Source organism: Peromyscus leucopus, chromosome 5, assembly GCF_004664715.2.
Source record: "Peromyscus leucopus breed LL Stock chromosome 5, UCI_PerLeu_2.1, whole genome shotgun sequence".
Taxonomy (NCBI): Eukaryota; Metazoa; Chordata; class Mammalia; order Rodentia; family Cricetidae; genus Peromyscus; species Peromyscus leucopus.
In genome coordinates, this window is record NC_051067.1 from 97,562,619 (window position 1) to 97,586,688 (window position 24,070).

At 41.7% G+C, this 24,070-nt stretch overlaps 1 protein-coding gene across 5 annotated transcripts in view; it reads right to left on the bottom strand.

Annotated features, from left to right (window-relative positions):
- The window catches only part of Cnot1 (CCR4-NOT transcription complex subunit 1), an 88,645-nt gene that overhangs the window by 60,755 nt on the left and 3,820 nt on the right, over positions 1-24,070 (bottom strand). For all 5 annotated transcript variants that reach the window (XM_028888653.2, XM_028888651.2, XM_028888649.2 and 2 more), the window contains exon 2: positions 12,076-12,350. In XM_028888653.2, coding sequence (XP_028744486.1) covers positions 12,076-12,177 — 102 coding nt within the window. In that variant the 5' untranslated portion in view covers positions 12,178-12,350. The remainder of the gene's footprint in view (positions 1-12,075; positions 12,351-24,070) is intronic.

Genomic DNA, 24,070 nt, shown 5'->3' on the forward strand with positions numbered 1-24,070 from the left:
AAAACCCCCCAGGAAGGAATTACTGGCAGTCGGTGGCTGAGAGATGAAGAGTTACTCTCCATTGGGGAGAGGCCACTCATGCCCTAGTGCACTGGTTCTCAACCTTCCTAACGCTATGACCCTTTATTACAGTTCCTGTTGTCCTGACCCCCAACATAAAATTATTTTCATTGCTACTTCATAACTAATTTTGCTGTTATGAATCATAATCTCTTTTAGAGACAGAGGATTGGTGTCAAAGGGGTCACAACACAAAGGTTGAGAACCACCTCAACTTTAAGTTAGTAGATGGCCACACTGATTGGACTCTGAAAGTTATTAATAACAACAACTACTACAAAATGAACCACACCATGATTCTGGGAGGAAAATAGGGTAGGGGAACTAAGGGTAGTTGGAGGGAGGTAGAGGTGGATGGAAATGATCAATATACATTATTTAAATGAAACCCAAAGAATAAAAAAATACTATTTAAGGGCTGGAGAGACAGCTTAGCAGTTAAGAGCATACACTGCTCTTTTAGAGGACCAAGTTCTCTTACCAGCACCCACACCAGGTGGGCTCAGGACTGCCTCTAACTCTAGCTTGAGGGATCTGACATTCTCATCTGGCCTCCAAAAGTCTATACATATACCAACAAGTAAATAAATCTTTAATATATGATGTATATATTACAGACATTAAAACTAAGTCAAACATGGTGGCATATATCTATAACCCCAGTAACTAGGGAGGCAGATGCAGAAATACTGAAAATTTAAGACCATCCTCAGGTACATAGCAAGCTTAAGGCCAGTGAGGACTACATAAGACTCTGCCTAAAACAACAAACAGTTGCTTAAAACAACACACCAGTTGGTTATCCAATATCAAATGGTCAGTCATGAAAACATACATGCAAGTAACACTATACAGACTGAGCAGGTTGTATTTTTAGAAATTATGTTATGTATACACATATACACATATATACATAACAAAAACTAAAGAGAAAAAGAGGCCATGAATCTAAAAGAGAGCAAGGAAGGGTTTTTGGCAGGGTTTGTAGGGGAAATGATGTAATTATATTAATCTCAAAAAAGGTATGACAGTATCTGGGCACTGCGCATATGCTTCTATTGACAGCACTAGGAAGCCGAACCAGGAGGACTTCAAGTTCTAGGCATCCTGGGCTACAAAAGGAAACTCTGACTCTAAGTAAGTGATCAAATACATAACTACCTACTTTGGGTTAGGAATTGTATCAACTTTTGGATTAAATATCCTATTGAACTGCCTTAGGGTATCTTCAAAAATTGACAAAATGCATTCCTGGATAAAGACTGCAAGAAATTAAAATTCCACAGCCACCTATAGAACAACCTAGATTTATAGTCCAAGCCTATCATTTTCCTGTGTCACAGTAAAGTTTACGAGTTTGCTGAATTGTTTTGACTGACCTCTGTTTCCATTTTCCCTAGTCTCAAAACGTAAACATAAAGAAAGACTGCCCTGGGCCAATGAGATGGCTCAGTGGGTAAAGCCCTCGCCACCAACCCGACCAATCTGAGTGCATTTCCCAGGAGCCACATGGTGGAAGGAGAGAAGTGACTCCCTTGAGTTGTCCTCCAACTTTGCCAGCACCATGGTATGTTGTTTGGGGAGGTACAGAACATTTAGGTTGTACAGCTTCTTGCTGAAGAAAATGTTCTCTGGGGTACTGTAAGAAGCCTCCAGTCACCACTTCCAGTACACTTTCTATGTCCCACGTGTGGATGAAAATGCAATCTCAGCTTCCTGCTCAGGCCACTTGCTGCCATGTCTCTCCCACCATTATGGACTCCCCCTCTCCCTCTAGAACACACACATTCAATCCCAGAACTTGGGAGGCAGCTCTGTGAATTCAAGGCTACCCCGACATACACAGTGAGTTCCTGAGAATTAAAGAGAGATCCAGTCTCAAAAAACAAAACAAAAACACCTCCACAATAAAGTCCATAGAGATGTTTCAGTTTAAGAGTAGAGCTAACAGAAAGTTCAACAAGCCACTTAAAATGTAGCATAGGCAGACAAGCTTTGGGCAATTTTTAACAGCAAATACACATCCTTTTGTATTTGGGGGGGGTGAGTGGGTACGGGTGAACCAGTGTGCGTTTGGCAGTTGGTTCTCTCCTCCTACTCTGTAGGACTCTAGGGACTCAACTCAGGTTTATCAGGTTTGGCAGCAAGCACTTTGCTCAGCCATTTTGCTGGCCCTCTTTTCTTTGTGTATGTGTGATTATGCATGAAGGTATGCGTGTGTGCATACCAGTGTATACCATTTGTGTAGAGCCCAGAGATCTCTACAGCACCCACCTGTCTCCAGCTCCTCAGTGCCAGGGTTATAAAAGCATGTACCTGTATACCACCAAGCCTGACTCTTTACATAGACGTGGGAATCCTAACTCAGGTCTTTATATGCTACACAATGACCACTTAATCCACCAGCACCAGCTACAGGCATTTCAGATTGACTAAGAATAACAATAATTACAGAACTACAAGAAAACAAATATCTGGTAGGAACTGATCTCAAACAAAAAAGTCAGAGTACTTGAGAAGCAAAGGTGAGCAAATCTCTACCGAGTCTGTATCAGCCAGGGCTACACAGTGAGACACTGTCTCAAAACACACATGCACAAGCAGGGTCAAGGCAGCTGGGACTATGGCTCAGTGGATGCACACTTGTCTGGCAAGCACAAACTCTTAGATTCAATCCTAGGCAAAAACTAACCCAAACCCTCATCACCCACATTTTACATAAAGCAAAAAGAAGAAATGTGAATGTTAAATAACCATGATGGCCAGGCGGTGGTGGCGCACGCCTTTAATCCCAGCACTCGGGAGGCAGAGCCAGGTGGATCTCTGTGAGTTCAAGGCCAGCCTGGTCTACAGAGTGAGATCCAGGACAGACTCCAAAACTGCACAGAGAAACCCTGTCTCAAAAAACAAAAAAAAAAAAAAGACCATGATGATTAAATATCATTGCTATTTGGGGTTGGCAAAATGGGTCTGCAGGTAAGATGCTTGCTACTAAGCTTGACAACCCAAGTTCTGTCCTCTGACCACCATAATCATCCTGTGGCACATGAAACCAGCCTCCATAGAAACAATAAAATAAAAGTCATAAATAAATGTAATTTTTTTTGAGACAAGTGCCTCACTATGTAGCTCTGGCTGCCTCGAGGTGGATCCAAGGCCAGCCTGGTCTACAGAGTAAGTTCCAGGACAGGCTACCCAGAGAAACCCAGTCTCGAAAACAACAACAAAAGAGACACAATACTGGTACTGAGATTAAGTTTACGTTACCACAAACAGATGAAATTATGAATGAAATCTGCTTTAAAGAAATAGGGCAAATGGGCTAAGTGAAAATAGATTATGTCTTGAAATAAATAATAGGTAAGTATAGGTTTATTTTGTTATACTTTGACTATCCTTCAAATCAGTTGAGGCTGAGACAGGTGTGCTGAGTTCAAGACCAGCCTGGTCATAAAATACCCCCACATCAAAATCAAAGTGTTAATATTGTTAACACATCAAAGTGTTAATATTGTTTTAAAAGTATGACCATATATCAGCATTTTAAAAGAGAAACCGAGATTTCAGTGTGAGACTTGCAGGGGTGGTGGCTACGGAGGCCATGCTGAGTGAGCTGCTGTCTGTGAAGGATCTGAAGAATTCTGAAAGGAAGTTTCAGTTTGACAAGCAGCTGGCTCAGCCTCCAAGAGCACATAGTTTGAGTGTGCTTGGTGCCTGGTGCGAAGCAAATACAATGACGACATACACAGAGCCATCACGCTGCTGAAAGAGCTGCTGCTCCAAGGGAGCCAAGAGGAACCCGTGGGATTGTCTTCTACTTGGCCGTTCTGGCTCAAGGAATAGGAAAAGGCTCTACAGCAGCAGGTCTCAACCTGTGGGTCTCGACTCCTTTGGGGTCGCATAACTGTCCTGTATATCAGATATTTCCATTACGATTCATAACTGTAGCAAAATTACAGCTATGAAATAGCAACAAAATGATTTTATGGTGGGGGGGGTCACCACAATGTGAGGAAATGTAATAAAGGGTTGCAACATTAGAAAAGTGAACAACTACTGCTCTAAAGTATGTGTAAGGACTGCTGCAGACTGAGCCCCAAAATGTTGGGAACATAGCACAAAGGTCCTTGCACCCATAGATCTCCAGAGAAACCACCAATGTTAAGCATACATTTCCGATGGAAAGATGAAAAACCTGTTCTTCCACTCAGAAGGCTGAGAACTGGAAGTGATTAACAGCCTGGTGATGTGTGTTATTTGTTGGGCAAGGCCACAGCAATCTCTTACAACTAAGACCTGAGGTGGCTAGTAATCAAAATGACCCTAATAACCAAAGGTTCCCCTCCAAGCTCCCACAACCAGGACCAGAGGTGGCCAATAGACCAAATGATGTCTAATGCTATCTGTATGACAGAGACCAGGCCAGACCTTTAGGCCCTTAAGGTAGTACACGTAGCCTATCTCTAGAACTCATTTTCTTGAAGGAAATGGCATGTACCCTGAGTCAAGTTTCAATGTAATTATGCTTCCTTGTGTAATGGGGATTGTATTACACCAGAAGACTTTTTCCAAATTACACTGGGTTCAAATACACTGGGAATAAACCACCTGTTCTTCGACTCCCCGAAGTCAATGTGCACTGGGGTTTCATTCTTATCTCTTTAGGGCTCACTTCTCTGCATGATACCTGCAGGGACCACCTCACCAAAAAGGAGCGGGAATGTCTCATTGACAAGGCCATGAAGTAAGATGGACTAGTAGACATGGTCATAGTTGGTGGCCTGGCCCTGGGTGTGGTGGGGCTGGCTGGTCTCATTTCAAGTCCAAATCCAGAAGGCAGCCTTACCTGTTCTCTGCCCCAGCGCACCCGAGGGGAGAGGATGGGGATGGAACGACACAATACTGGGAGAGGGTCTGTCCATCTTCCCCATTCCTTCCTTCTTCCCCAACCCTTGTCGTCCACCTCTACAATCTCCATGACCTTCAACCTCCTATTCCCTGACACCTATTATTTAACCCTAAGTCATGATTTGCAGAGTGTAAATAAAACTGAGCTTTGGCTTGGAGAAAAAGAAAAGAAAAACCTAGCCAGGTGTGGTGGAAACACCTATAATCCTAGCAGGAGGCTGATAAAGCCCAGAGGAAGGGAGAACAAAAGAGAAAAACTAAAAACAGTAAACATATTGAGGATACAACTCAATGGCAATGTGCTGTTTGCTTAGCATGCTGCAGGCTCTAGATTTAAACCCAATTACTGAATAGGGGGAAAAGCTCAATAGGAAAAATGAGTTTATTTCAAGTTTCTATCTTAAATAATTTTGTTGTAATCACAACCAGTTGGTTTTTTTTTTTTTTGTTTTTGTTTTTGTTTTTTTTTTTTAACTTACTCTGTGGTATAGGGGATCTAACCCAGGGCCTCAAACCATGCTAGCTAAAAAGTACATATCACTGAGCTATCCCTTAGTCCCATCCATTTTTTAAAAAATTTATTATTGTGCTGTGCCCGTATTATGGTGGGTGGGCATGCAAAAGGACACGTGTAGGTCAGAAGACAACTTTGTGGAATTAACTCTCTCCTCCTACACTTAGTGAATTCCAGGGATGACCACATTTTTACAAGCACCTTTACCTACTGTGCCATCAGACTGCCTCCCCACCCAATTTTTTGGAATTAAATGATTTTATAAGTGCTTCCCCTGCATGGATATATGTAGAGCATGCTGATGCCCTCAGATATCAAAAGAGGGTATGGGGACCCCTGGAAATGAAGTTATATATAGATGGCTTTGAAGCACCTTGTGGGTATTAGGAACCTGACTCAGGTCCTTTGCAAGTGTCTACAAGTGTTCTTAACTACTGAACCACCATGCCAGGCCCCCAGACAATAATTTTAAAAGAATGACTATAATGTTAATCTTTGAATAATGTCACAGAAATCTCACCTAACAGGCAAGTCTCTTTTTTCGTCTCTAAGATGTTGAAGTACTAGTTAGTTGACATCAATACATGTATCTAACATAAAATCTCCTCTTTCCATCTGTCAGTAGGTAAAACCACATAAGGAAAACATCCTAGCCAAGTTATGAAGCCTGACTTAACGACAGGAACACAGAGCAATAAACAATATACCTGACCTCCTTGTATAGTAGGGACAGCATCAGTTTCATAAAATGGCACTAAGTGTCTCAGAATTTGCGTTTTTTTTTTGTTATTTTTGGTTTTGGTTTTTTTTTGGATTTGGTTTGTCTTTTGTTTGGTTGGTTGGTTGGTTTTTCGAGGCAGGGTTTCTCTGTGTAGCTTTGCGCCTTTCCTGGAACTCACTCTATAGCCCAGGCTGGCCTCAAACTCAAGAGATGTGCCTGGCTCTACCTCCCGAGTTCTAGGATTAAGGAGTGTGCCATCGCCACGTAGCCCAGGTCTAAATTCTTAATCTCCGGGTGTTAAAAGAGGTTATATGCAAGGGCACAAAGGCACTATTGAAGCCACAGAATTTATGTGTCCTAATACCTGTGTACACTGTAAATCCTCAAATGAAAAAAATCAAATGAAGTAATTTTTACATTTTATCTTCAAGATTAATTACTAGACCTAGACATGGTGATATGCCAAAATCCCAGTTCAAGGCCATCTTAGACTACATAGAAAAACTTTATCTAAAAAACATAAAACAAAAACAAACAAAAATTATTAAATAATTTATTCATTCAGGGCTGAGGAAATGGATCAGCAGTTAAGAGTGTTTACTGCTCTTGTAGAGAACTTGGGTTCAGTTCCCAGCACCCACATTACAGCTCAGAACCACTTGGAACTCTAGTTCCAGGGCATCTGATCTCCTCTTCTGGCCTCAATGGGCTTCTGCATGCATATGGTGCACGTAAAACTCATGCAGACAAACACACATATACATAAAAAATAAACTTAAAAAATAATTTGTTCCTTCTTTCATCACAGATTTATTTGACCACCTAACTAAATGTCAGGCATAGGAGACACAGATATTCTTAGTCCTCAAGAACTTGTAAGGAAAAATGAATAAATCAATTACAGTACAACCAGATCATGTAGGGCACTGCTGGTGTCACGAGCTTCTGACCTCCAAACAATTTCTGGTAGCAAACAATCGGCTTCTCCAGGATTTGCCTCAGCTGCAGAATTTCAACACCTAAGAACATATCCTCCTGGGGCAGCCTTCTTCCACCAGGGATATAACCATGGTCTAGCACTTTTTGAGCCAACTGTGGTACACCTTTGATATATGACTTAGAAGTTAACATACAATGTTAACCTAGGTGTTTATTTATTTGGTTGGTTGGTTGGTTTTTCAGACAAGAGTTTCTTTCTTTGTGTAGCCTTGGCTGTCCAAGGAACACAATTTGTAGACCAAGCTGGCCTCGAACTCGGAGATCTGCCTGCCTCTGTCTCCTGAGTGCTGGGATTAAAGGCATGCACCACCAGTACCTAAGCATTAACTCAGGTTTTACTGGGGCTGAACCACAGTTCCTCAGCAAAACTGTAGATCCCAGTCTCATCCCATCCTGTTTTCATCCCTCCCTAACCTGTACAGAGTTGATGCATTAGTTTTATTGTACTTTCCAAATTCTCATACCTGTTTCCAGAGACTACAACCTCAACCTGCAACACAAGCCCGGTTTAAGGTGATCCATACAAGGGTTGTCGAGTAGGCATCATGGGTGCATACGAATAACCAGTGTGAGACTACAATGAGACTATCTCAAGAAAGCCAAGTGGGGCTAGAAAGATGGCTCATCAGCTAAGAGCATTGGATATTCTGGCAGAGGATCCAGGTTCAATTCCCAGCACCCACAGCAGCTAACAGCCATCTGTAACTCAAGTTCCAAAAGTTCCTGTGACCTCTCTTCTAGCCTCCATAGGCCCAGGCATGCACAGTACAACAGAAATACAAGCAGGAAAAATACTCACATACACAAAATGTTTAAAAATTAAAAAAAAGTGTGCCAGGCACAGTAGTGCACATCTTTAATCCCAGCACTCAGGAGGCAGAAGCAGCCAGATCTGTGAGTTCAAGGCCAGCCTGGTCTACAAAGCAAGTTCCAGGATAGCCAGGGCTGTTACAGAGAAACGTGGAACTAGGATACCTTGCAATGCACAGACTAATTTTTTACTTGTCGCCTATGAACAAATATAAAGTAATTCACTATAGAGGTAGTGTATACTTAAATCTCATATCTGCAATTTTCAGAATACAATGAACAAAATAACATCTTTGAACTTCCAACATAAAACAAGACAGAACTCAGCGGTAGTGCTTATACACAGTCTGGAGAGGCACTATCCCTGTCACCAAAAACAGTGGGACAATACTAAGACTGCCCAAGTGTAAGACCTGGGGCTGGGGAAAAACATGATCCACATATATTGTATGAAGGGGTTTAAGAAATGGCTCAGCAGTGAAGAGCCCTTGTTCTCGCAGAAGGCAGGAATCAATTCCCAGAACCCATATGGTGGCTCATAACCATCCATACCTCCAGTTCCAGGGGATCTGATGCTTTCTGGTCTCCATAGGCACTAGGCACATAATGTGGTACACAGACAAACATGTAAGCAAAACACTTATAAACACAAAAGAAATATAATTTTTTTAAAAAAATATATTGTATGAAAATATTTAATTCAAAAAACAGTATTTTTAAAAGAATGTGAGAATTGCCATTAAATCACATCAAAGGCAATTCCTAGAATAATACAAATGCTTAAACATGTTGCTCTGAAGACAGGTAAACTTAACTTTACACACAGAACGACTCAAATGCCAGAATGCTTAGCATTTTCTCATTCAACCTTCTGAGAGTCACCTATGCTGTTCAGAACAAGAGTTTTGATGCTTACAGAATATCACTGACGGATTCTTAGGCTGTTTCCAATATGGAGATATTAAGATACATGTCTTGTAATAAAGCCAAAACATGCACCTAAAAATGGAGAACTGAGCCATAACTGCTGTGTTCAGTAATTGAGAGGAAAACCAGTTGAAATCTCTTTGCTTGATCTGTATGAATACTACTAGATACTCAATGAAAACTCATTTCACTAGCAGAGCCAGAATACATAGTGACACCCTGTCTCAAAATAAACAATTAAAAGTTAACTGCTGGGGCCAGCAAGATGATTGGGCTGGCTAACCCACGTTAGCAAGCCCAACAGCTTGAGTTCAAAGTCTGAGACCCACATGGTGGAAGAACAGAACTCTCTTTCAAGTTGTCCTCTGACCTCACCAGATGAGCTGGAGTGCCACCTCCCCCTAAAAAAGGAAATGGCAAAGAAATGCTAGGGACAAAGAGCTTAGATGCAGAGGACCTACATTTAAGAGGCCCAAAATAGATGCTTAATGGGTTGGACTCTTTTTCTTTGATGGGGAGGTAGTTTTCCAGACAGAGTTGATCAGTTTAGCCCTGGCTGTCCTGAACTCCCTCTGTAGACCAGGCTATCCTGGTCAGAGATCCTCCTGCCTCTGCCTCCTAAGAGCTGGGATTAAATGCATGTGCCACTATGCTCAGAGCATATTAATCCAAAGCAAGGAAAGTAGAGCTGAGGGCTGAGTCTTCTCTGAATGGCTGTTAGAAGATCTGACTATTCACAGCTGGAGAGAGAACTGGGTGGTTAAGAGCATTTACTGCTCTTGCAGAGGACCCAGAGTTGGTTCCCAGCACCCCATGGAGGGATGCAACCAACCGTAGCACCAGTTCTAGGGGGTCTAATGCTCTTTTTGCTGGCCTCCAAAGGCATTAGGTAAGCACAGGGTACACATGTATGCTACAGGCAAAACATTCATAAATAAAATTTGCTTGGTGTGGTGGCGCAGACCTTTAATGCCAGCATTTGAAAGACAAGGCCAACTAGATCTATGTAGAAGTTCAGGCCAGCTAGTTACATGCTGAAACTGTCCCAAAAAGGGGAAAGAAAAAAAAAGGAGTAGAGAGAGAAAGGACATCATTCACATTTAAAAAGGCTAACATATCCATCTCCATCACCTATATATGCAGACATACTATCTTTGGAAAGATAGTTAAAATAGCAAAAAACTTAATACCCATTGCCTGAATAGGCAGGCTAACTAGTTCATGTCTTACATGTTTTTTAAAATTAAGCAAACCTACAATTGTTGCACACATACCAAAAATAAAAGACCAAATTTGAATAGTGCTGCATAAATTCTTTCTTAGATTTGGCTAAGATAATCAGGTACATATTTCACTTATGTTAGCTACCTATGAATCAACTACAATTTCTATTATAGAAAGGAGAGAACTGCCAGACAGTGGAGCGCACGCCTTTAATCCCAGCACTTGAGAGGCAGAGGCAGGTAGATCTCTGTGAGTTTTGAGGCCAGCCTGGTCTACAGAGTGATTACACTGAGAAACCCTGTCTCGAAGGGGGGGGGATTAAGTTTTTGTTCTGTTTTGTTTTAAGATTTATTTTATTTATTATGTGTACAGTGTCCTGCCTGCATGTATGCCTGCAGGCCAGAAGAGAGCACCAGGTCTCATTATAGATGGCTGTGAGCCACCATGTGGTTGCTGGGAATTGAACTCAGGACCTCTGGAAGAGCAGCCAGTGCTCTTAACCTCTGAGTCATCTCTCCAGCCCTTTGTTTTGTTTTTTAAGACAAAGTTACAGAATGCCCAGGCTGGCCTCGAACTCATAGCAATCTTTTTGCTTTAATATTTAGCATTCTGCTTCAATCTCCAAGGGGGACTACACCATACTCAGCTACTTTTTATAAAGACTGAATGAAATACTAACACATGTAAAATATACACTAGAGAAAGCAAGGATTTAAAGATTTTTTTTTTTATGTTTGTGTGTGTAAACACAAAAAGGACACTGGATCGTCTGGAATTGGGGAAATTGTAAGTCACCCAATGTGGATGCTAGAAACCAAATTCCAGTCCTCTGAAAGAAAAGCAGCAGGGTCCTAGCTGCAAAGTCATCTCTCTAGCAGGGTGGGGGGATGATGATGATGATGAATTAATGGGTACTTCTCCAAAGATATAAATATCAACACATGGAACACAAATGCTCAGCATCTTTACTTGTGGATCAAAACTATTTCATACCCAGGAAGATGGCTAAAAGCCCAAGGATCACCATTTGTGAACTCAGGACCTCACTCACACTAAGCAAGCACTCCACCACTGAGCATCTTATACTTCCAGTGCAGTTTCAACCTTTTGTGTGTGTGCTGTGTATATTTATTTTTAGCACGTGGGAACATGTACCACAAAGTACATGAATGTGAGGGTGCCTATGGAGGCCCAAGGCTGACATCAGATGTCCTCCCTCATCACCCTCCACTTTACTGATCGAGGGAGGGTCTGTGGCTGAACAGAGTTCATCAATTATGGCTAATCTGACTAGTCTTCATTGCCCTGGGATCCTGTCTCTGCCTCCAGAGAGCTGTGGCAAGATACCACACTTTCCCAACTTTTATGTGGGCTTAAGGAAGCCTATCACCCATTCATTCTCTTACTTAAAACATAGTAAGCACCTTATCTGCTAAGACGTTCCATCATAATGCCAAAGGTGAAAAAAAAGGTAGAACTAGACCAAATCATGTCAGATCATGCTTTTGTTATTTTATTTATTTATTTATTTATTTATTTATTTATTTATTTATTTATTGTCATTGTTGTTTGTTTTTGAGACAAGGTCTCTTTATGTAGCCATGGCTGGCCAAGAACCTGGTATGTAGACCAGACTGGCCTCAAGCACAAAGACATACCTGCCTTTCTCTGCTTCTCAAGTGCTGGGATTAAAGGCATACCTGGCTTCATGTTCATTTGTAAGACAGAAAAATAAAGAATAAAGAAAACACTCATAGATTGGTATAAGGTCTTTTATGTACTGTACTAAAGCAAAATAATACAGAGAAGCAAAGTTATAACCTCCCACACATCTTCACTTATCATTGCCAACTTATCAATTGGCTATGTGTTTTTGCTTCAATGGTATTCATATTCTGAATAGAATACTTACATGCTGTATTTCCTGCTGGCTGGCTCGGTAGTTTTTCTTGGTTAAATTGTCCACCAGGTAGCTGATTTGAGACAAGGCCAGCGAGAGCGAGTCAAGATTCATTGCTGGTTGGGGCGGAAGCAGGCGGCCGAGCCCGGCGCAAAATCACCATTATTCCCCTTTAGTCACCTCAGAGGCAGGTTAATGCTTCTTTGTAATCAGACTATCTCTGTTATCTGTAAAATGTCTTCAGTTCTTCTTTAACAAGTGTCTTACTCTGTTCTGAAACATGGCACCTGTTTTAAAAAGAAAATTTCAGAATTCAGTTGGGGGGGAAGTTTAAGTAACTTTTATCGCTCTCATTACTTAAAATGTTATTAAAGGCACTTTTGAAAAAAAAATTATGATGTCTCAACCACTATGGATTTAAAAAAAAAATGCCATGCTTTTAAGTTAAAAGACAACATCTTCTAAGAGTTTAAATTTAATAAAACAACCTGTGACTTGAGATATCCATTTTATCAATTTCAATTATCAACTTCAGAACCAACAGGAGCACACTTGGTTGGAATTTGGGTTTGACACTGCTACTCATTCAACCTTTTGGCTGAGTTCAGATGTAAATTAGGGTCTAAGCAAGTGTAAGTCCTCTTACACTTTCAGCTGCCCTCTCCACAGTACCCACTGGTTCCCAAGACTCCATTTATTCACTTTATTCCCACACTGCTTCAGATTCAGATGGTTTGATCTTAAAATTGTACTTCTGCCAGGCGGTGGTGGCGCACGCCTTTAATCCCAGCACTCGGGAGGCAGAGGTAGGTGGATTTTTGTGAGTTCGAGGCCAGCCTGGTCTACAGAGCGTGATCCAGGAAAGGCGCAAAGCTACACAGGGAAACCCTGTCTCAAAAAAAAAAAAAAAAAAAAAAAATTGTACTTCTGGGTGTGTAGGGTAGGTATTTAAATGGCTAATTGAAAACCAAGCAAGAACCCCAGGAGCCAAAGTTGAAAAAGCTCCCAAGAATAATTTAGATGCTCAGAGGCAGGGGCAGAAGGGTCTCTGTAACTTTTGAAAAAAGGGGCAGGCGGATTTTTGTGAGTTGAAGACCAGCCTGGTCTACATATTGAGATACAGTCAAGCAAAGGCTAAATAGTGAGTCAGACTCTGTCTCAAAAAGTTAAGTAAAACAAAATAAAAATAATAATTTAGAAAATCCCAAACTGTAGTAAAGCTAAAAATGGCAGGTTGTTCATTAGTTTATCCCCAACCACTCTAGTCAGCTAACAGAAACAAAAAATAAGCACACTCTTTTCTTCATTGCAAATTAAAAACTTGTAACATTTAAGGCATAAAATAAGGTGGTTTTGTTTTCTACAAGATTTATTTACATACATGCATGTGGAGGCCAGAAAAAGCACTGGAACCCTTGAACTGGAGTTATGGGCTGTTCAAAGTAATCTCATTTAGTCATCGGAGACCAAACTCCAGTCCTCTACAAGAGCAGCAAGTGCTCTTTACCAGTGGGCCATCTCTCCAAGCCCAAATTCATGAAGATTAAACCTTTGTCTTTAAATTGCTTAACGGTAATGAAGTGTTTATCACACTAATAACCCTGAACCTTGAAAGTTGATAAAGACCTCCAACTAAGTGTGGTGCATATGCCTGTAAATCCTAAAGCAGGGAAATCAGTTCAAGACTATCCTTGGCCTCATGTGGCCTACATGAAACTCTGTCTCAAAAAATTCAAAAAGGCCCCAGGTGGTGGTGGTGCACGCCTTTGATCCCAGCACTTGGGAGGCAGAGCCAGGTGGATCTCTTTTACACACACACACACACACACACACACACAAATAAAACAATCTTTTAGAAAATTAGAACCAGATGTGAAGTAGGCTTATCTCTGTGAGCTCTATGGCTGGTCTACAGACAGTTTTAGACACTATGTGGGTGATTGGAATTGAACCCAGGTCCTATAGAAGAGCAGCAGACACCACATAATTTTTTAAAGTTTTAAAATTATTTCTGCAAGTTACAGTCAGATAATATTATTCAATAATATTATTCAAAATAATATTCAATGTACTCATAAGTGGATACTAGATATAAAGCAAAGGACAATCAGACTGCAACCCACAGATCCAGGGAGGCTACCTAGCAGGGAGTAACCTAGATGACTGTGGCTTATAATAAGTTTTGGTTTTACCTAATCACTGGGCAAGCTTTAGTGAAACATTTCACTATTAGGATAAGAATTTGTACCATATCAAGCTGATGAAGGAATATGCTGGCTGTACTTTCAGGAGGGGAGGCTAAAATCTTTTTAGATTATGGATTAGCTTATAGAAAAATGTCCGGGTGGTGGTGGCGCACTCCTTTAATCCCAGCACTCAGGAGGCAAAGCCGGGCGAATCTTTGTGAGTTCCAGTCCAGCCTGGTCTACAAAGTGAGATCCAGGACAGGCTCCAAAGCTACACAGAGAAACCCTGTCTTGAAAAAACCAAAAGAAAAAAAGAAAAATGTCTGCCATAAACCAAACAGTGAAGGGGAAGATGAATAGGAATCTCACTTACACAACTTAAGTAAAACATAGCTCTCTGAACAGATGAAGGTAAGTTTCTTCTGTATCCCAGAATCTAATCAGTATTTGTATGTATAATTCAGCTATTATTTGGCTTAAAAGGGTTTATTGGGAAATGTTATCATTTTACTATTTTCTACAGAGAAAATATTTTCCAGTTTCAAATAATCCTGGACTCTTGAATTATAACCTGTGTTTATTTATGTTCAAGCTATCTGTGTATTATTTCTCCTTCAGTTATACATGTTTTTACATGGAAAAAAAATGACAAATACTATAGAATTATATTACATGAAATATATAGAATATACAATATCATAGAGACAGAAAGATTAGACATTATATCAAGATGGAAAAGAAAGGAATATAGAGCAATGATTTCCTAAATAGAGTTTCTGTTTTGAATGATGGAAAAGCCCCACCAATGGACAGTAGTATCAGGACATATCATGAATGTAATAAATCAATACAATGAAAGTAATTAATAGATATCATAAATAGTTATTGAACGAATACTGCGAATGTAATCAATGAATACCACAAATATAATTAATATCGTGAGTGTAATTAATGAATATGAGTGTAATTAATATCTTGAATGTAATTCATGCCACTGAATTATGAACTCAAAAATGGTTACAATTGTAAACATTATAAAATTTCTCTTTGAGCTCCTTACTAGCCTTTGGTCTCACATAAGAAACCTCAGCCCTTCCTTCTCTATATTCACTTTCTTAGTAATCCACTTCAGTCCATGATTTTAAAAACCATCTACAGCATTAGCATTAACTGTCCAATTCTACCACCAGCTCAAGCCTCTCTTATGGTATCCAGATAATTTCCTGATAGCTAACACACACTATGTTTAAAAACTCAAAAACAAAATTGGTCTTCCCACTCACTGTTTTATTTACATGCTTGCAAAGTCTTCCCAATCTCAACTGATACTATTATCTTTTAAATTACTCATACCACGATCTTAAACTCCCTCCCACTCCCTACCCCATGCTCCTCTTACCATCTTTAAATCTGCTAATCTAAAGACCATTTGTCTCTCCCAGAATTACTATGCTAGACTTCTAACCTCTCAGATCCTATCTACTCTTGTTCTCTGTAGTCTATTACCAATAGAACAAGAAAGGTTTTGTGCGGGTATGTGTGGAAGTCAGGGGTAAAGACAAGATGTCTTGGGACTGGGAGTCTCTCATGGAACCTGGAACTTGAGTTCCGCTAAGTTTGTTGGCCAGCAAGCCTCCTATCTGTTTTCCCTCAACTCTGGAGTTGCAGATCAAATGCCTACGTTGGGAATCCACACTCAGATCATTATGCTTACACAACAGCACTTACCCACTAAGTCATCTTCTGAGGCCCCAAAAACTTGAAAACACATGACCATGAAAAACTAAATGTTACCCTGTACCAAATGTGGTGGCACTAATCCCAGAATTCAGAGGCAGAGGCAGGAGGATCTCTGTGAGCCCAAGTCCAGACTGTGGGAATTAGTTTTGTCTTTCCATCATGTAGAAGGGTCCAAAGTGGATCTCAGGATCAAACTCAGGTTGCCAAGACTTGGTATCAGGTACCTTCAGCAACTAAGCCATCTCACTGGCCCATAAATTTTAATTACTGTAATTTTTAACTTACCAGTTTCTATAACATACACTAACGTGTTAAGAAAGGCCGTTCCAATTAAGCTCTAGCCCCATAAATGTATACATAGTTTAGGTCACAATATCTGCTATAGACTGTATCTGCTCTAAATACTGTAATACAAAGCTACAAAACCAATGCTAACAAGCTCTCCACTAAACATTTTCTTTGGCTGTTTTTTGTTGTTGTTTTTTTGGTTTGAGGCTGCAGGTGTTTGGTTTGGAGGTTGTGGTTGTAATTTTTTAAATTTATGTTTATTTTATGCATGAGTGTTTTGCCTGCTTGTATGTCTTGGCAGCACATGTATGCAATGCCCTTAGAAGCCAAAAGGTATCAGATCCCCTAGAGTGGAGTTACAGGAGGCTGCTGAGTTGCCATGTGAGGGCTGGGAATTGAACCCAGGCCCTCTGGAATCTTAATCACTGAACCATCTCTCCAGCCCTGCTGTAAAAAATTATAATTTGAGTGACTAGAATTCCTTGTTTCCATTCCATCATAGTCTCTTATTTTCCCTTTTCAGCAGATTTTTCTTAAAAAATTTTTTCCCATAATATTTTCATCATATTCTTTATCCTCCCAACTCCTTCAAAATCCTCCCCACCTCCCTACTCACTCGATCTCTCAAAAAAAGAAAACTAAAAAAAAAAAGAAAATTAGTAATACAAAACTCAAAAGGTACATTAAAAAATAAAGAGTGGGTTTTGTGTTGGCCAACTACTCCTAGGCACAGTGCTTGCCCTAGAATGTGGCTGATACTCCATTGAAGAAAATCTATTTTCCTTTCCAAGCAGTTATCAACTACAAGTAACTTCTTGTTTGAAGGGGGGGGAAGGGGGGAGATGACGACTGTGTGTTCACTCACCTTCCCCTGCTGAGATTTTGTCTGGTTTGAACCTGCAAGTCTTATCCCTGCCAGTCAGTCAGAGTTCATGTGTGTGTTATTTTTTTATTTTTATTTTTTAGACAGAATCTTCCAGTGTAGCTCTGTTTGTCCTTGGATTCTCTTGTTCCTACCACTGAGCTGCCTAAATTATCTCAAGATTACTAAATGTTTAGCCCAGTATAGTGGTACGTGACTATGATCCCAGCTATCAGGAGGTTGAGGCAGGATTAAATTTTCAAAGCCTGTCTAGGCTACAAAACAAGACCCTATCAAATAACAACAAATATCAAGACTGCCAAATGATTATCTATAGTAACTTCATGTAACTGATAGGACGGGATCATTCTGTTTTTATATCCAGCATCTAATACACCTACACAGATGACTGAAATGTCTTAACAATTTTATTTGAAAACAAAGCCTTGGGCTGGTGAAGCTGCTCAGCGGGTAAAGGCACCTGCTGCTGACAACCTGAGTTCACTCCCTTGAACAGGGGTAGGAGAAAACCAACTCCTGAAGGTTTTCCTAACTTCCACAAACAGGCCATGTACACATCAGTATTTTAAAAGTGAACCTAACCAAAGCCTTAAGAACATGCACAGCTCTTCAGGAGAACCTTACTTCAATTCCCAGCACCCTCATCAGACAGCTAACAATTCTAAGTTTAGTCCCAGAGGGAATCTGACACCTCTGACCTCTACAGGCATCTGTGGGGGTGGGGGGTGGGGGAAGTGGGGGAGTGTTGTGTGCTCACACCACACACACACCTAATGCCTCAAAACCATCCATAAACTCCACTTCCAGAGGACCTGACATCCTCTTCTGACCTGAAGGCACCAGGCACACATGTGGTACAGATGCATACATGCAAGTAAAACATTCATACAAATAAAATACATACATCTTAAAGAAGGAAAACAATGTAGTCAAACGTTTGAGAAATGTTTTGTCTTCTCTGTCCATTAAGAGATGATGATACAAGGGGCTGGAGAGATGGCTCAGCAGTTAAGAGCACTGGCTGCTCTTCCAAAGGTTCTCAGTTCAATTCCCAGCACCCACATGGTGGCTCACAAACATTTGTAAAGAGATCTGGTGCCCTCGTCTGGTCTGCAGGCATACATATGGGCAGAACATTGTAACATAATAAATAAATCTTGAGAGAGAGAGAGAGAGAGAGAGAGATGCACACCAAACATTAGGCAGAGCTCGAGGAGTCCTGCAGAGGAAGGGGAGGAAGAAGGAACCAGAGGGGTCAAGGGACATCACCAGAACAGGGTCCACACAATCAACTGACCATGAAGGACTCATGGGTGTTTGCAGACCAGGGAGCCTGTAGGGGTCTGACCTAGGTCCTCTGCATATATGCTATGGCTGAGTAGCCTGGTGTTCTTGTGGGATACCTAACGGGGTGATGGTGAGGGGGAGGCTGTCTCTGACTCTTTTGCCTACTTGTGGGACCCTTTTCCTCCTACTGGGCGGCCTCGTCCAAATCCATACCCCCACTTCACCTCCCCTCAGAAAAGAGCAGGCCTCCCAGGGATATCAATCAAACACAGCATAACAAACTACAGTAAGACCAAGCACATAACACCACATCAAGGCCCCAGAGGTACTAGCACCCACATGTACATACCCACACTAATATGGATATACATATAATCTTTTTTATTTAGTATTTAATACTTTCAAGTAACTAGGATGTATATCTGCTTGAAAAGGAAAAAGGCATATTCTCAGAAATATCTAGAACATAACAATGGGTACATGCACTGTATCTGCACCTCTGCTATCCCAGCTAAAAAGCAGAATTATATAAATTGAAAAAGCATAAACCATATGCACCCCAAAAACCGTTAACCTTTTCTGACAGTAGATCCATCACTGGCCTTGAACTCACATATCCCAGGCTCATTAATCCACGCACAGCTCAGCCTCTCAAGTAGCTAAGATTATAGCTATCTATCATCATACTTAGCTCCCAAAATTAAGTATTCTAGTCAGATAAGATGCATCAGAAGGTAAAAACACTTGCCACCCAGCCTGACCACCAGCGTTCAATCCCTGGGACTCACACTGTGCAATGAAGAGAACAAATTTTTTTTTTAATAATTTATTTATTTTTATTTTATGTGCACTGGTGTTTTGTCTGCATGTATGTCTGTGTGAGGGTGTCAGATCTTGGAATTACAGACAGTTGTGAGCTGTCATGTGGGTGCTGGGAATTGAACCCGGCTCCACTGGAAGAGCAGCCAGTGCTTTTAACCGCTGAGCCATCTCTCCAGCTCCATATTTTAAACTCTTGTCACAAAGGACACTCTAGACTAAGATGGCATGAATTCTTTCTAATATTTGGAAAGAGAAATCACATCAATTTTATGTAAGATTTTTTTTTTTCCGGAGCTGAGGACCGAACCCAGGGCCATTGAGCTAAATCCCCAGCCCCGAGAACAAACTCTTAAGTGGTCCTTTGACACGCATTTCATGGCAAATGTGCGTGCGTGCGCGCGCACACACACACACACACACACACACACTTTAATTATATGTTCTTGAACCTGTAAGATGGCTCAGCAAGTACTTGCCACCAAGCATGCAGACCTAAATTTGATTCCTGGGAGCCACATGGTGAAGAGAACCAATTCCCACATGCTAGCTCTCATCTCCACAGGGACACTGGGGCACATGGAGTCCCCTCAAAAAATAAATTTAAATTTTTTTTGAATGTTTAAAAATTCTATTCTTGGGCTTAGCAATGCCCACTGTCAGAAATGCCTCTAGGAGGGCTGGGAAGAGAGCTCAGTGGTTGAAAGCAATTGTTTATCTCAGAAAGGATCCAAGTTCAGTTCCCATGTCAAGTGGCTCACAACCACCTGTAAGTCCAGCTCCAGGAATCAAATGCCTCTAGCCTCGACAGACAGACAGACAGACAGACAGACACACAACACACACCTTTAAAAAAAAAACAGAGCTGGAAAAATGACTATGTGGGTAAAACACTTGCTGCTTAAGCATTAGGACCTGAGTTTAAATCCCCAGAACCCACATAAAGCTGGACACGGTAGCAGGTGTCTGTGATTTAGTGCCAGTGGTCCTTCAGCAAGATGGGAGGCCGAGACCAGGAAAAGCCCCTGAAGCTCCAAGGCCAGCTAGCCTGGCCTATTGTAACAGTAAACATAGAGAAGTGAAAGGAAGGACTGACACCCACTTTTCTTCCCTGACCTACATTACCTTCAAGTGCACTCATGCATGCACGCACTCAGAGACAGTCAGTCAGTCAGTCAGACAGACAGACAGACAGACAGACAGACAGACAGACGCTCTCTCTCTCTCTCTCCCTCCCTCCCTCTCTCCCAGACCTGGGATGCCACACTTTTCTCTGGCTGTTGGGAAGATAGCAGACACTCAGAACAAGTGTGCTTACCCAAAGCAACCCATGTACTTACAAAACAAGAGGGCCTTGCTGAGAGAGTGGCTCCCTCAGTACAACAAAAATACTGGTCTAAGCTTCAAGATACCCTTTCACTGGTAACATCTCCACGTGAGGGCCGAGCCTGTTGGGTACAGTGACCAATATGAAGATGCAGAGAACTATTGTCATCCACCAGGGCTACCTCAACTACATCTGAAAATACAATTCAAGAAGTGCCACAAGAACATGTCTGTGCACCTGTCTCCTTGCTTCAAGAATATGCAGATAGGGGCCTGGAGAGAGCTCAGTGATTAAGAGCACTGGCTGCTCTTCCAGAGGACCTTGAGTTTTATTCCCAGCACCCACATGGCACCTCTCAACTGATTAACTCCAGTACTGATCTGATGATGCCCTCTTCTGGCCTCCCAAGGTACCAGACACATAGGGTGCACAGACATACATGTAGGCAAAACACTCATACACATAAATATAAATAAGTATCACATAATTTTTTGTTTAAAAATATGCAGATAGGTGATGTCATCACTATGGGCAAATGTAGACCCTTGAGCAAGAGAATGCATTTCAATCTGTTCAAGATCACCAAGACTGCTGGCATTGAGAAACAATTCTATATAGCTGGTGCTGTGGAAGAATGCTTCTGTACACTGGTTTAATAAAATGCTGATTGGCCAGTAGCCAGGCAGGAAGTATAGGCGGGATAAGCAGACAAGGAGAATTCTGGGAAGAGGAAGGCTGAGTCAGGAGACACCAGCCCGCCATCCAGGGAGCAGCCATGTAATAGCACACAGGTAAAGCCACAGAACACATGACAACATATAGATTAACAGAAATGGACTGAGTTTAAGTGTAAGAGCTAGCCAGTAGTGAGCATGAGCTAATGGCCAAGCAGTTTTAATTAATATAAGCCTGTGTGTGTTTACTTAGGTCTGAGCAGCTGAGGACCAAGTGGGACACAGAAAAACTTCTAGGTACAGCTGGGTGTGGTGGCATACACCTTTAATCCCACAAGAGTCCTCTGAGTTTGAGGCCAGCCTGGTCTACAAAGTTCCAAAACAGCCAGGGCTACAGAGAGAGAAGAAATCCTATCTTGAAAAACAGGAAAGCAAAACAAAACAAAAAAAGCAGCAGCAGCAGCAATCCTCTAAGTTCTGAGAAGACTATGGTTAACTCCCCAAAGCGCGCACGCACACACACACACACACACACACACACATACACATACACACACCACACACACACATACACACACACGCACACACACACATACACACACACACGCACATACACATACGCACACACGCGCACACACACACACATACACACACGCGCACACACACACACAACACATACACATACACACACCACACACACACAACACATACACATACACACACCACACACATAACACACACACACACACACACATACACACACACACACACACACACACACACACACACGAGCGCACACACATTCTGTGTGTATGTCCTTAAAAAAAAAAATCAGAAACAAGGATCCAAGGGTATTCCTCTGGAGCCCCCCTCCCCACTCTCAAGAGTTCTTAACAAACACCTTAGAAGCAAACTAGGCACAGTGAAACATGCCTTTAATCATAGTACTCAAAAGGCAAAGGCAGGTATATCTGCCTGGTCTACTTAAACTCCAAGCCAGCTAGGGATGCATGAGTCTCTAACCACTCCCCACCCCAATAGACTGGAGGGAAACATGGTAGTGCAGGCTTGCACCCAGGCAGCCTAAGATAGTAAGTAAGGTTCCAGTTGCCCAGGCCCAGGCCAGCAGAAGCTAAATCACAGCAAGACTATCTCACACAAGAAGGAGGGGGGAAGAAGGAAAGCTGAGACTGACTGGAGCGAGATAAAGGTTATTGAGCACATTCAGCTCTAATGGAGGACTCAGACTCAGTTCCCAACACCCACCCACATCTAGCAGCTCACCTACTCCAGCTCCAGGGGATCTCTAACCCTTCTTCAGATCATACACATACATATACACTACACATATAATCCTTAAAACAAAAAATGAGACAGAGGGAGGAAGATCACTGCAACCTTGAGGTCAGCTTGGTTCACATCACAAATTTCAAGCTAGCCAGGGCTATACAATGAGGCTGTTTCAAGAAAGAAAATGTACATAGTGGGCTGGATATGAGATAGTTCAACTGTTCAAAGTGCTTCCCACCTACACATGAGGAATTGAGTTTGAATCTCCAGAACCCTCATTAAAAAACCAGGAGCTGTGGTTCCTGTCATAATCTTGGTGGAGATAGAAGAATCCCAAAAGCTCCTGGGTCACCTGGTCTGGCAAAAAAAAAAAAAAAAAACAAAAAAAAACAAAACAAAACAAAACACCACCACCACCAAAACAAAAAAAAACTGTGAGCCAAAGAACACGGGCCAGTGAGACAGCTCAATGGGAAAATGTTCTTTCAATCATGCCTGATAACCTGAGTTCAATCCCCAGAACCGCTGGGTGAGTGAGAAGAACTAACTCCTTCCTACACATTGTCTTCTGGCTTCCAAACCTGCATATATACACATATACATAAATGTAACAAAAACTGTGAGCCAACAGAAAAACACTATTGGACTTTCTATATACAAAATCTTAACATAATAATTCAATGAGAGTGTAGTTTGGCAGATGATTGCCTAGTATATGTTAGATCCCAAGTACCACACCCAGAACCATAAAACAAAACAACTTCATTTGGATGTCACTTTGAAACAGAAAATTTATTCAAGGGTCGTTTAAAAAGTGTTTCAGCTAATTTTTCCCCCTTGAGACAGGATCTTATGTACCAAGGCTAACTATGAGTTGAAGCTGGCTTTGAACTCCTGATCCTCCTGCCTGAGCCTCAGGTACAGGCCTGAGTCACTAGGCCCAGCTTTTTAGCTAATTATTTTGTATAAACAAAAAGTTCTGTTCTTGGGGCTCAGTGGTTAAGCCCATGTACTGCATTTGCAGAAGACCCAGTTTCAATTCCCAGCACCCATGTGGGACCACTCACAACTGCTCCTAGTAACTCCAGTTCCAGGGAATTCAACGCCCCTTTCGAGCCTCATCAGGCACCCAGTGCACATGGTGCACATACAACAAGGCACATTTACATACACATAAAATTTAACATTTTTTAAGTTTTTTGTTTGTTTGTTTGTTTGTTTGTTTGTTTTTCAAGACAGGGTTTCTCTGTGTAGCTTTGCGCCTTTCCTGGAACTCACTTGGTAGCCCAGGCTGGCCTCGAACTCACAGAGATCCGCCTGCCTCTGCCTCCCGGGTGCTGGGATTAAAGGCGTGCGCCACCACCGCCCAGCTCTGTTTGGTATATTTTTAATAAAAGAACAAAACTTAACGGCCCGGGCGGTGGTGGTGGTGGTGGTGGTGGTGCACGCCTTTAATCCCAGCACTCGGGAGGCAGAGCCAGGCAGATCTCTGTGAGTTCGAGGCCAGCCTGGG